General features: G+C 38.8%; 1 protein-coding gene across 1 annotated transcript in view; it reads left to right on the forward strand.

Moving 5' to 3' along the window:
- TLN2 (talin 2) overlaps nt 1–13,278 on the forward strand; it is a 268,344-nt gene that overhangs the window by 239,684 nt on the left and 15,382 nt on the right. The window contains exons 50-51 of the mRNA XM_036734916.1: nt 1,553–1,658; nt 3,043–3,167. Of these exons, the coding sequence (XP_036590811.1) occupies nt 1,553–1,658; nt 3,043–3,167 (231 nt within the window). The remainder of the gene's footprint in view (nt 1–1,552; nt 1,659–3,042; nt 3,168–13,278) is intronic.

A 13,278-nucleotide genomic window follows, 5' to 3' on the forward strand; every position in this document is an offset into this window, starting at 1 on the left:
CAGAAGCGATCAATCTTGATTCTCCAGCTTGTGACATGAGTCATGGCCTAGTTGATTCAGCTAAAGCTTTAAGGCCTTTTGATTCTACTTTACCTAAAAGTTGGAGACTTCACTCTTCTGCATCTTCAGTCAAGCTAGAATTGAGAGATTATGGGCTATAAAGCGTATTGATGAAGAAAGAGGAAAGGGAACAAGAGATTGTGACTTGGCATTCCAAAACATTTTTGGTTTTTGCAAGTTGTGTTTGCAATAGGATGATTTGAAGGTGTTTGTGCTTTGCTAATGTAGGAGGTAATTGGTAGTCTTGGGACCTGGGGATGGAGCGGGGAGGGAGGATAGAGCCAAGGGCCCAGAATACCATAAGTCCAAAGGGCTTTAGGAAGAGCTAAGAGGAATGCCATGGAAGGTGGGTTTGATTCTCTCTCATTACCCTGCACCAAATTGACAACATCAGATTTCATCATAAATAAGGTTTGTTGACTTGTTTTGTTTGTTTGGAAGAACTCAGACAAATGGTGGCACAGAGTTCACAAACAAGAATGCAACAAACAAAAAAGCCTAAGTATCATCTATTAATTTCTTAAGTTCTCTAAATGAGAAGATTGCCACTGTGAATATAGAGAGAGAAAGACTAAAGGAGTGAGTGAGTTTGGGGAAAGGAGTCTGAAAATCATTAATTAATAGAGTAGAATTAGGACTTAAATCCTTGGGTAGAAGGTGGAAACCAGGGTTCACATTATCTTAATTCTAGTGACTTCCTTGGGGCATCGAGGTGGGGTAATAGATGGCTGGCTGGGTCTGGAGTCAGAAAGACTCATCTTCCTCAGCAAAAATCTGGCCTCAGATACTTACTAGTTGGGTGACCCTGGGCAAGTCACTTAACCCTGCTTGCCTTAGTTTCCTCATCTGTAAAATGAGCTGGAGAAAGAAATGGCAAACCATCCCACGACCTTTGCCAAGAAAACCCCAAATAGGGTCAGGAAGAATCAGACACAGCTGAAATGACTGAACAGTAATGACTTCCTTTGATGGACTGGAGAAGAACTCAGCTGAAAAAGGTCATCTGACCTAGAATGGAAAAAAAGATAACCACTACCTATCTTTAAATCATCAGTTTAAAAAAAAAAAAAGGCAACCTTGAATAAACATATAAGGATGAAAGTGGTCCTCCCTTTTCTGGGTCATCAGAATTCTGTCCCTTCCTGTCTCACCTCACCGCCGCACCCCCACACCCCCACCACCACCACCCTCAGCTTGTACTCTTGGGAATTCCTATCACTGTTGGATTTCTGAGTGCTAACAGCCATTAGGTTTAGATCACACATTTGCTTTGTTGTCAAATACCTAGTTCTTTTGTTCTTACTGGTGCCTTCATTGGTGTGTGGGTGTGTGTTTCTTAGAATTTGAAAGTGATATGTAAGGAATTGGGGTGGCTTTTTTGTTTGTTTTAAGGTTTAGATCTTTATCTAGTTTGTGAGCTTTGGTAGAAGTAGGAGTATATTTTCTGTAACATTAAAATGTAATCATGCCTCTGTTTTCTTTTCGTACATAGATTCTTCAGAAACCTACACCAGAACTAAAGCATCAGTTGGCTGCCTTCTCTAAGCGAGTGGCGGGTGCTGTGACCGAACTTATCCAGGCAGCAGAAGCCATGAAAGGTGGGTTTGGGTTTGAGTCTCTCTTATCATCCCCACCCTAGATTGACGTCACTCATTCTCATCATTAAGAGGGTTGGTTTGTTTGGGGTTTTGATCATTTGCTAAGCTTAAAGAAAATCTGCTTCACACCTTTCCTGAATGGCCTTTTGGAAAGAAAATCTCTCAAAGTTGTAGAAATTAAGATTAGAGATAGTCAAGAAATAGCGAGGTTGGGATATGTCTTTTTTTAGGACAAGCCTTCTCTCTCTGTGCTGCATGTATCTTTTTATAAAGAAGAGCCAATTTAAAACTCCTTTCCCTGTGATTGACGCTATCATTTATTTTATATATGTTTTTATCCAAAGTCTAGGAATAAGAATAGGCAGTGCACCTGTGAATTCATTGGTGTAGGAAGCTACCAGATGAGGGAATTCCTTCTACTATTGAAGGTTGGCCGCTTTGTAATTTGTGGTCATAAAGAGTTGCCTAAAGGGAGGGAAGGTGGAAATAAGCATTTATTAAACACCTGCTGTATGCCAAGCACTGGGTTAAACGCTTTACAATTATTATCTCATTCAATCCTCACAACAACCCTGGGAGGTAGGTGCTGTGATTCCTATTTATCCCCATTATGCCCATTTTAACAGTTGAGGAAGCTGAAGCAAATAGAGGTTAAGTGACTTGCCCAAGGTCACCCAGCTTAGAAAGATTCTGAGGCCAGATCTGAACTCTGGCCAGCTTGACTCCAGGGCCTCACAGCTAGTATGTGTCAGAGGCACTACTTGAATCCAGGTCTTCCTGGCTTCTAGGCCAGCTTTCCATCCACTATGCCATATTGTCCCCAAAGACCTGAATTACCAAAAATATGTCAGCCAATTTAAATAATTCTGAGGGCTGCTTTTCTATCAAACGCTTTTCTATCTATGCTGGAGAAGTTTCAGTCTCACTTTATATGCTGTAGATCAAGGTTTCGTCCCAGGCAATAATATTTAGGGAGATGGAAGTAAAGAATTCCTGTGGCTTATCATCCATATTGCTTTCATTCCGGTGTTGAGTTATCTAGACTTCCTAGAGCTTTCAGCTGAAGGCAGCTGTAAGGTCCCACAAAAAGACAGCCCTGGTTTATGTGAGCTTGTTTGCCACAGTTCTTACTGATGACTGCTCCTAGTTGTACAAGTTGTTCAGTTGTATAATAAGTGATATCAAAACAAAGGTTTACCCACAATGTCCGTGTAATCAAGTGCTCTCTTTGAAACTAGAGGCATTAAATGAGAGGAGGAAGAAACTGAATCCAATTCCAGGAGACCATCAGAGACCACCCTCTGGTGTCATGTTTGTGTTGAATCTCAGCAGTAGGCCAAGAACCATGACTACCAAGAATGATGATGTTTTGGGTTCATTTCAGGTACGGAGTGGGTGGATCCGGAAGATCCAACAGTCATCGCCGAAACCGAATTACTGGGGGCTGCGGCATCAATCGAGGCTGCAGCTAAGAAGTTAGAGCAGCTGAAGCCAAGAGCTAAACCAAAAGTGAGTGTCTGTTTCTGTTTCTTCTGTGGGTGACTCCATGATTCCAGAAATGAGGATGTGGGAGAGGTACAGGAAGGGCAGAGATGCTACAGTAGAAGTCAAGCTTGTCCACTTCCATATCATTGTTTCTGTCAATAACTTTTTCATAGTATAGAATTCGTGCTATCTCACACATAGAAAATATTTGTAACATGCTTCCTTGGGACTATTGAAAGGTCAGGAGCTACCGGGTTCATTATGAATTCCATGATTTTCACGAATTTTTCACAGAAGGAAAGTAGAACCTTGATTTTTATCACTGTAGAAGGAAGCTAAGCGGTTCTGGGTCTGTCCTTCAAGTGTAATCCAGAGAGCCCCTGTCCTCAGTGAGTCATTTGGAAATGTCTTCTTCCACAAAGAAGGATTAAGAGACTGGAATTTGAAGTTTTTCCTTCTGTTTTTGCTCATTGATAGACATTGGAATTCAAGGTCACATATGTCTGGGTATGAGAGAGATGGGAAGCGGGGGGAGAAAGAGATAGAAAACCTCATTCACAGAGCTGACTACTTATGTTCATAAAGGACTATAGAGAGAAGGAATATCTGAAGTTGAAAAGCTTTATACAAATATATGTTAGGGGTCTCCAACTGGTTACTTGGCCTCGCTTATTCCATCATAAAGTAATATCCACTGCCTCACCACCCACCATGGACAGGTCCAGCAATTACCCACCGTGTTCCTTATTAGGATCCTTGCTCTCAGCTCTTGTTAACTTCCTTGACTGTGAGGCTTCCAAAAAATGATAAGTAGCTTCTCCACACAGAAAGGTTGGGGAGCCAACCCTCAATAGTTCAGAAACAGGCTGTATACTCTTACACAGTCTTTCCACCCCTTCGTGGAAGGTATGAGTGCAAAATACTGCATCTAGACTCCTCGAGGAAAAGGTTACTGACCAATGTAGTGTATAAACATCTATCACCATTTAATGAGTTTATTAAGATTGGGGACATTTCCCAGAGCACTCAGATTTCTTACAGTTCTCTTCTAAACCAAACAAATGTCTTCCTGACCTAAGAAAAACCTTCAAAAAATAGCAATAAATACTTTAAGATAACTTAGTAGTTTAGGATTTTAGTTGCTTCAATTTGTCACGAAATCATATCTCCCCCAAGTGGTGTCCATCCCAAAGAGATTGTGAGATGTCTGGGGAAAATGACCATTTTTCTTTCAAACTCAAAACAGCAGAGTATAAGAAAAAAAATCTTTGTTTTCTGGTTTGTTAAAAATTATGAATTTCTTCTAAAGCTACCTGCTCTGTTCTTTCTGATATTTTTTTCCCTTTTAAAAAGTTGTCCTTAATTCTTTTCTGGTTCTGAATTTTGGTTTCTCTCCATCTAACTGATGCTCACCTGATATGTCATTTCACTTGACTCCCCACTAGGGAGGATGAGAGCCATGGATTTGAATACTGAATACCATGGCGTTTGAGACTATTATGAGCTCCTCATGGTGGCAGTGAGAACAGAGTTCTAGCCAATTGGAATTCATCTTGACGGGGTGGGCCAGCATCCACAAAACAGGCCAGGTAATTGTACATGATACCAGGCCACCAGGAAAGTTTCTAGAGATGGTTGCCTCTGCCTGCTTTGTCCTATATAGAAAATTGCCATAAATCCACAATATCCTAGAGAAAATACCTGTTTGGCCTCCAGGGGAGTCCAGTTGACCAATAAGTGTCTGAAAAAAAAACAGCAATCCAATGTGAATACAGACACAGTTGTATCCTGCTGCTCCCTTCATATGTCCAGCTGTATTTTAAATTTTTTGCTGTATTAGGAGCACCAGTGGACCAAAGTCTGTAGTTCCTTAGAGTCACAATATTTTAGACTCATTTCAGAAACTGAAGAGAAAGATCTAGAAGATCTGAGTTATTAAAAATACTCAATTATGGTAGGAGGGGATATTCCTATTTCTATCCGCTAGGAAACTGTTAAAAGTATAAGTTACTTCATAGGTCTCCTGGGAAATTCCCATTTAACCTATGAGGGAGTCCAAGTGATCATTATTTAGAAAATTTAGTACATTTGGGTACCAGATTAGGAAAACTTTTCAAGATTGTAGTTCAGGCCTCCACCCATTCTTTTCTTTGCAGATGTTACTAGAGATGTCACATCTAATGTAATGGTTTCCATACCAAAGCAACAAAATGATTTAAGTAGAATGAAAGTCATATTTTAAGTGGTTGATGTGAGTCTTTACCCTCATGCTACATAGTTGAGGTCAGGTCCCCCAGTAAGAAGAGTGTATTGTTACTCAGGGCTGGCTGTATTTTTCAGTGATCCAAAGCCAGTCTCTACCCTCCAAATAGATGGTGGGAAACTTTTGATTCAGAGCCTTTCACATGTCTTGTGTTATCTACTTAATCATTTTTGAGAAACTACTTACCCAAACCATAATATTCTAATCTTAGCGAATCATATGCTTTCTTTGCTTTTTCACTGAAGTCAGTATAAAATAAAATACGTTAGCCCAGGCAGTGCTTTTTAAACTGTGGGTCACAACCCACAGTTTTAAAAGTGCCAAAGGGGTCACAAGTAGAAGAAGTTTAAGAAGCCCTGGCCTAGAGAGATTTCCCAAATAGAAGAAAATAATTAAATGTCCAAAAATTTTAAGTTTTTCATTTTTGTACTCTGTTTTCCACTTCCTTGTTTCTCCTCTCTCAACTCTACTCATCATCTCTCTCTAACCTTTTTTTAGTTTAAAATTTTTTTCAGAAATATTTTAATAATCATTTATTGTGATGTTTCTACCTTTAGAAAAACAGATATTCACACACAGTGTAAGATTAATATTCATTTTCACTGTTATGAGAAAGTGTGTTTGGTCTACCATAATGGTCCCTGAACATCTGATGGGTGCTAGTGATTGTCATGCATACAACTGGCCAATTCCTTTGATTTTATGAACCACCTTTGGGGAGGTGATGTTGTTGGTGAAATTGCTCTGCTTGCCATGTGCTCAAAATGCCTATTTTTAGAGTTTAATGGTCCTTGACTTGTGAAGATGTTGCCTGGTATACTCCCAGCTCAGATTCTTAAAATTTAAGCATCTATTTTTGCATTGGATCTTCAGAAGAAGAACAAAAAAAAAAATCCACCTTGCTGAATTAACTTTTTGATTGGAAATGTGGTATGATGATGGAACAAAAATGCTAGAGAGCTTATGCATGTACCATATTGCTAATAGTACTATTTCCACACTCACAGATAGGCTTATGCCTCCAAAGACAGGTAAAGAAGTTGCGTCTCTAATAGCTGATGACCATTCCCTGCTGTCATAGTCTTCAATTCTGTGTCCATTTTCAAGCTCAATCAAACCTGGATGCCTTTTCTGCAGGCCTCTGTGTGATATGTTTGATATATTAGGTTGTTATTTAATCCAACTATATATCAAACATATTCCTACAGTGTCCTGCCCTGTCTCCGGGGGTTCATAATATAGTATATAAGGCAACAGGGAAGAGTATTATAAGGTCACAAGGATCTTTAGAAGACTTCAGCCTCTCATTCTTATATCATGTTATAGAAATATGGAATATTCCATTCATTTGGGTTGTACTTGGGAACTGTATTAGTGTTGCAAGATTTTTTATTATAGATACAAATCACATAATTATTAGAGCTTCCTCAGGAATTTAGGGTTCAGGGGACTATATTTCATAGATCTATACATTAGCAAATTCTCAGGGTTGTATCCTCAGTGACAAAAAAGATAGCGAGAGTAATCTAACTAGCACCTTCTTGTTTCAAGTGATAAAGATCACTATTATAGCCACCAAACACAAGCGATGTCCTTTCTTTTTTCCATTTCAATTCGTTCCTTTTCTGGTCCTCAGATTAATCTCCAGAGTGTTGCTGTCTCAAAATTTTAACCAGAATATGAGGGGATGAAAACTCAACCAAAAATATCTAATTGCTTTTAACATCACATAGCGAAAAGTAAAACATCCAATTGCCCTGTGATTTATGTTTTTGCTTTACAATGATAGCTTGATGGAAATCTTCATAGTATCTTAGAAGCTCAGATTTGGAAGCGACTACAGAGGTCATCTGGAACAACCTTAAAAAGGGTCAGTCAGGCTCTAATAAGGTTAATAAAAATAGTGCAGTGTTAATAATGGTTCATCCAGTGAGTTTCCTAGGCTGGTATAGCTTACCATTAGTAGCCCTGTTACTAGACAGAGGCTGATAAACAACCTAATCTGTTGTAATAGAAAGTTTGGGATACAGATTTTTTAGAAATTTTCTTTTCCTTGTACATAAGTCTCCTTAAATAAAAATAACTTTGGGTCTCTTTCCTTTCAGAGGAGAAAGTAAAGCCTTGGTTGTTCTTTAGAGTTAGCTTCAGAATTTATTACTGCTGTATTATGTATAAAAGGTTCCAGTTTGCCAATAACAAAACAAAATGGGGAGAGAAATTATTTTTAAAAGGAAAACTAAAAAATTGTATGTATTTGGATAGTAGAAGTGGCAAAAATCAGCAATAGCATGTATTTAGGGACACAACATCAGATAGAAATATTCTCTCAACATTCTTCAGCATCCAAAATTATTTGGTCTCAATGTTATAAAATGTGATCTCTACCGGGCCCTTCAATAGTATGCATTCTTGGCTCTTCCTGCTTCCTGGCATAGAGGATAGCCTTTCCAAATTCCTTGAGCCCCGTTGAGACAATAATAAATACCTTATTTCTTTAATTTTTTTAAAAAAGAAAATTTTAAAACTTGTCTAAGGTTCTGTTTTGACAAAACTTAAGTCCATCTTCATTTCATCAGTAAACAACTTCCTTGAGTTTTTGTCATGTGGCTACAGTCATTTGGCCAAAGTAACTGTCTTGCTATGAAATTCTTTGAACAAATGGTTATCTAAAACCAAGGTAGTAAATTATACTGGTGAGCTACTTTTTTTTAAAATTTAAACTGAACAAATCAGGTTGAGAGGGAAATCTTGTATTTGAAATAAATTACCTTTCTTTTATATCCTTAATGCTTCTAAGGTGAGTGGAATAGCTCAAGGAGGAGGGACGTGTTTTGGAAAAAGCTTGCTGAGTGGTTAGGTCACCTCACCTGAAACTTTTTTTTTCTTCTGCCTTGTTCTTATTGGCATTGGTCAAGGAATAATATTGGAAGGAGAAAATAAGATGTTTTAAAAACTCAAATCAATAACATGTATCCCAGATTTTGAGACTTCCAATTAAGTGACTGTCATATATCTGGTGGCCTAATGACTGAAGCAGTTTTGTCATCTGTGACTGTTCCCCCAGATGTATCCAGGATTCATCTTCTCTGAGCTTATAAATATTTTGACTTTTCCTTCTTTTAATAATTCCAGCCCACCTATTTACATGTGTTTGTGCTTTCTTTTGAAAGCAGAATCAAGCCATTGAAGAATTACGCTTCACACAGAAATTCTACACCTCCAGGTCGCATCAGAATTACCACTGATTTTGGAAAATATGAATATAAAGGGCATAGAGTGCTTCACGTAACACTATCTCCCCAACACCAATCACACAAAACTCTTCCCGTGAATATTCCATTCTGAGCATCCTCTCCAGAGCCGGGTTAGTCTAGGGAAGTAGAAAGACCCTTAGGAGATTCCTTATTCTGTAGCTCCAAACTCCTCCAACCCTGGAGGGGGGGGAATATGGGGAAAGGTTAAGATTTTCTAGGAGCTAGAGAGAGGGGCTGGTGCCTTAGAACCAACCAATTCTCCATCAACCTTCCAAAACAGGAATCAGCCTATGTCTACAATAAGATTGTAGAGAACCAATTACATTAGAATACCATAATCAAAAAAATTTTTTTTTAAGTTCATGGATCCCAGGTCCCCTGGGCTATATTTAGTTTGGGTTTGGGGGTACAAGCCATGGGCTTTGCCCCATGGCAGATAATAAACTACTCTGAAAGCCGAAAATGAAGAAAGATTTGATAGAGGTGGGTCTCCTTTTTCCCTACAGACTTTCAACTGGCAGAAAATGATTCATTTCCTATATGTGAAGAGTTCTAGATGTTGTTCTCTCTCTTTTTTAGTGCATTTAAATATATGCAAAATATTCACACTTTTTTCATAGACCAAATCTCTCTCTCTTTTTTTTTTTAAGGACTTGGTGTGAAGGATGCGGCCTCATTTTTTAATAGCAAGTATTCTTCAGTATAGCTAATTGTGCTTATAATACTGAAATTCACCTGACCCATAAGACAGGAACATTTCAGTATACTGACATAACTTAGTATAATTAGACTTCAACCTTTATGTCTTACTGTCAAAATAAAACAAGGATTCCTAACTTGAAAGGTTGTATAATGAGCTGTTCTCCTGCCTAGTTTTGTATCTACCAGCTATGTGGAGACAAAGTGATCTTTGTTGCTGTGTTTCTCTTCAACCAGCAACAAGGATATGGCTGGGCACAGGTACAAACCCACTTGGGTAGAGAGAGTGGGTAGGGCAGAGTACCTGGGCAGTATCCTCTGTTTGTCCTGCCCTGGGAATGCCTCTGGCTGTGAGCAAGAAGAAAGGCAAATTCTTTCCTGTTTCCTTCTTCCCCATCCCAGAAGAGCCCTGATTGAGTAGAGATGTATGGGGTAAAAGCAGCAAGGGGAGAGTAAGGAAAAATCACAAATGTCTCAGAGGGTTCTCTCTTTACTAGCATCGACATCAACCTGTGAGTAACCTAGAGTAGCTGGATGAAAGGACAGGGAGGAAGTTTATTAACACTCCGAGGAAGAGGGATGGAGAATCTCTAAGAAAGGAAATACTTTAGGGGCTTGACTTAAGTAGAAACAACAACAAAAAAAAATAGTACCTTTTAGTTGCTGTTTCAGCCAGGAGAGTTTAATATGAAAATCACAGGATTTTAGGAAGGGAAAAGACCATAAAGCTTATCTAGGCCAGTATCTCATTTTCTGGATGAGAAAACTGAAACTCAGGGAGATGAAGAGACTTGGGAACATGAGATGAGATAGCAGCAGAATCAGTACTGAGACCCACACCCGCTAACTCCCGAGCCAGTGCTCTTGGTACTAAGCCGCACCGTGTCAGAGTAGCAAGCCATCCCCAGTAAGCGTCTGTCAAACACTGCACTAGGGGCAGAATTTTATGCTACTTGATGCCTCATTCATTTTACGTTTCTTTCCATTTCCAGTTTTGTTGAGTTGTAATCAGAAACTACAGTTAGCACCTTGATTCAGATCAGATTATTAAAAAAAAAAAAAAAAAACAGCCCAGAGAAAAAACATGTATCTGAGCCCCAGACCTAAATTACAAGCCAAACTTTAAAACCCCACAATTAAAACAAACATATATAATAATGATCTTTTAGTACTCTTGAGAGGCAGAGAGTCAGGAGAAGGAACCAGAGGAGCCCATCATTAGAGAAAACCTTGATGCTTTATGTCCATGAAATGGAGAGAGCTCCCGTACATGAACGCTTTACTTATTTGTCCTGTACCTGGCTAAATAGGTGGAGGACTGATCCCCAAGAGAAGGGATAGTAACCAAGCTGATGCCAAGAGAACAGGGATCAGAAGGTAAAATAATAGTGTAGTCTTTACCCATATTAGCCTACTTGGTATGATAGAAATAAATATTAAACCTTATTTTTTCAAGAAGAAACTGTTAGAAGTGAGAGTTGCTTGATTCCATAGTCCTTTCGATGAGTAGATGACATCATCGTATCTTTTTATGCATTTTGTCATTATTAAGGCAGAAATAAAACAACATTCATCTTTTCTGTGGGAAAATGAGGAAATTCCCTTGTTAGTTTTGTGGTGGTAAATTTGGCAAGATTGAGTTAAAAAAAATTAAAAGAATGTAAAGACATAAAATATGTTATAAATGTACGTGTTTGCCAGCTGAAGACCTGATTCTTAACAGGGAAGAAACAGTCACCACATTCTTGAATTGTGCTTCTCTTTGTTCTTTTTTCCCCCAGCACTATTTAAGTAAGAGTTTCTTCTTCAATGGTAGCCTTTAGGAAATGAAAGCATGTTTGCATTTATATGAGTATGATTAAATCCCAGATCTTGGATATCGTAGAAGGGAGCTTTAGACTCAGTCATATACTTTCATATGGTCAGAGCCTTCAGTTGGTATGTAGTGTATGGAGTATGTTACAAAATATCATATGACAGTTATTAGGACCTCTGTGTGACCAATCCTCTTTTCCATACCATGTGCACATTAAGATAGCCATCATGGTTACCGCTTTCAGAATCTGTTGCCATAGGTGTAGCTAGAGCCCAATCCAGTCCTACAGTGCTTTGGAGAACCCACAGAAGGTGCTCTTCCCCCTCTCCCAAGAAAAGTGGCTGGCAAGGACATTGGAGGGAGGGGTGCGATAACAGGTTGGAGTGAAACCCCCTTCATAAGCTTTGACTGGAGGTAGAGGGAAGGAGGAAATTATAACCTTCACCACTGTATGTCACCAATTCCTTTGTCTCACAGCCTGTTCAATGCCCATACTTTCATTACAATTGACAAAAAGCCATCTGAAATGTTTATACATTTGCCAAAAAAAAAAAAATAACCCTGGTGGTTAATAATATTGGGGGCGCGGAGGGGGACATAGACCACACAGATTCAGTACCGTTTAGGCAAACCTTTTCTTTTTTTTCTTGTATGGCTCTCTTTTTAATCATTCATTCATTCATCTATCTACATGATTTTTTTATTGTACCTTTTTAAAAAAATACTAGTCATTTTCCCTGAACTCCTCCTCCTCCTACTCTACTGCCTTTGAGCCCTTCCTTGTAACAAAGAAAAACATTTAAGCAAAACTAACTGTCAGCAACGTAGCCTGGTCTGACAGTTTATACTGTATCGCCCATCCATAGTCTCCAGCTCCCTAGTGAAAGGGCAAATGTGTATTTCTTTGTCAATTTAATAAGCCAAAGATGTTTCATCACGTTTGGTTTGAACTCAGTTGCTTTTTAAAAATGTTACCTATGTTGCTATACATATTGTTCTTGGTTCTTCTTTCTTCATTTTGTATCATTTCATACAAGTCTTCCCTTGTTTCTCTGACTTCCCCAGACTCATTGTTTCTCATGGCTCATATTAAGCAGGCTCTGGTGGATGAATAGTTTTTGAATCAGTTAGACATAGAAATAAGGAGAGGATCTGTTGGCATAGTAACACTCATACGCTTCTCAGAGCTTATACTCTTGGAACGTTGCCCAGGTTATGGAGAAATTAAGTGACCTGAGCTAGTATGTATCACAGATGAGACTAGAACCCAGATCTTCTTGATGCTGAGACTACCACTATCCACTATACCGCAGTGCCACCTTTAAATGAGTTATCCATTTAAATGCAGGATTTTTCTTCTTTTTTTTAAGTCCTGCATGCAACCCCAGTGGGTAAAAACAGTTGAAAAGCAGTCTTTGATCAGCTAGCTAGCTTAGTTTCATATGATCAGTCACAATAGATTTTCATTTAAAGCAGATTCATACAAACACCCTTTGGCTTTTTTTTTACAGTCAGTTCTTCTTAGAAACTAGAGCTCAGGGTTTTGTTGGGTGTCAGGTTTTTTTTTTAAGTCTTTATTTTCTTCTACATCTGAGAATAGAGCTCTAGCCTATAGTCATTATTAGAATAAAAAGTCTAAAGCAGAATATTAGATCCAAAAGGGAACTTAGAAATAATTTGACCAAACCTCTCTCTTTATTTGAAAAAAAAAAGTGAGGAAACTCCCTGAGAGTTGAAGACATTTTTCAAGGTCATAAAGTTCATTAGTTGTAGGGCTCAGACTCAAACCCAGGTCTCCTGACTCTTATCCCAGTGTTCTTTCCATTATACTGAAGGAATTCTTCTTAACATTCACCTCCAGCCTCCTAACGCTGTCTTGCCAACAGTGGTGAGTCGTTATTTTAAGAAAGCCACTCATCTTTTTTTGTGGCCCTTTACCCAGGCAGACCTTGGTAAGCTACACCAATTCAGCATTTCTTCTTTTTTTCCCTCTCCTTTTCCACTAGTATATTCCATTGGCTGTTGCCATGAGAAGGCAGCCATTCGTGGGGAATAATTAAGGGTAACTGGGGTCTCTATTAAAACCTTCACATTCATAAACAC

The sequence above is a fragment of the Trichosurus vulpecula genome, chromosome 8 (genome assembly GCF_011100635.1).
Source record: "Trichosurus vulpecula isolate mTriVul1 chromosome 8, mTriVul1.pri, whole genome shotgun sequence".
In the NCBI taxonomy this organism is placed as follows: Eukaryota; Metazoa; Chordata; class Mammalia; order Diprotodontia; family Phalangeridae; genus Trichosurus; species Trichosurus vulpecula.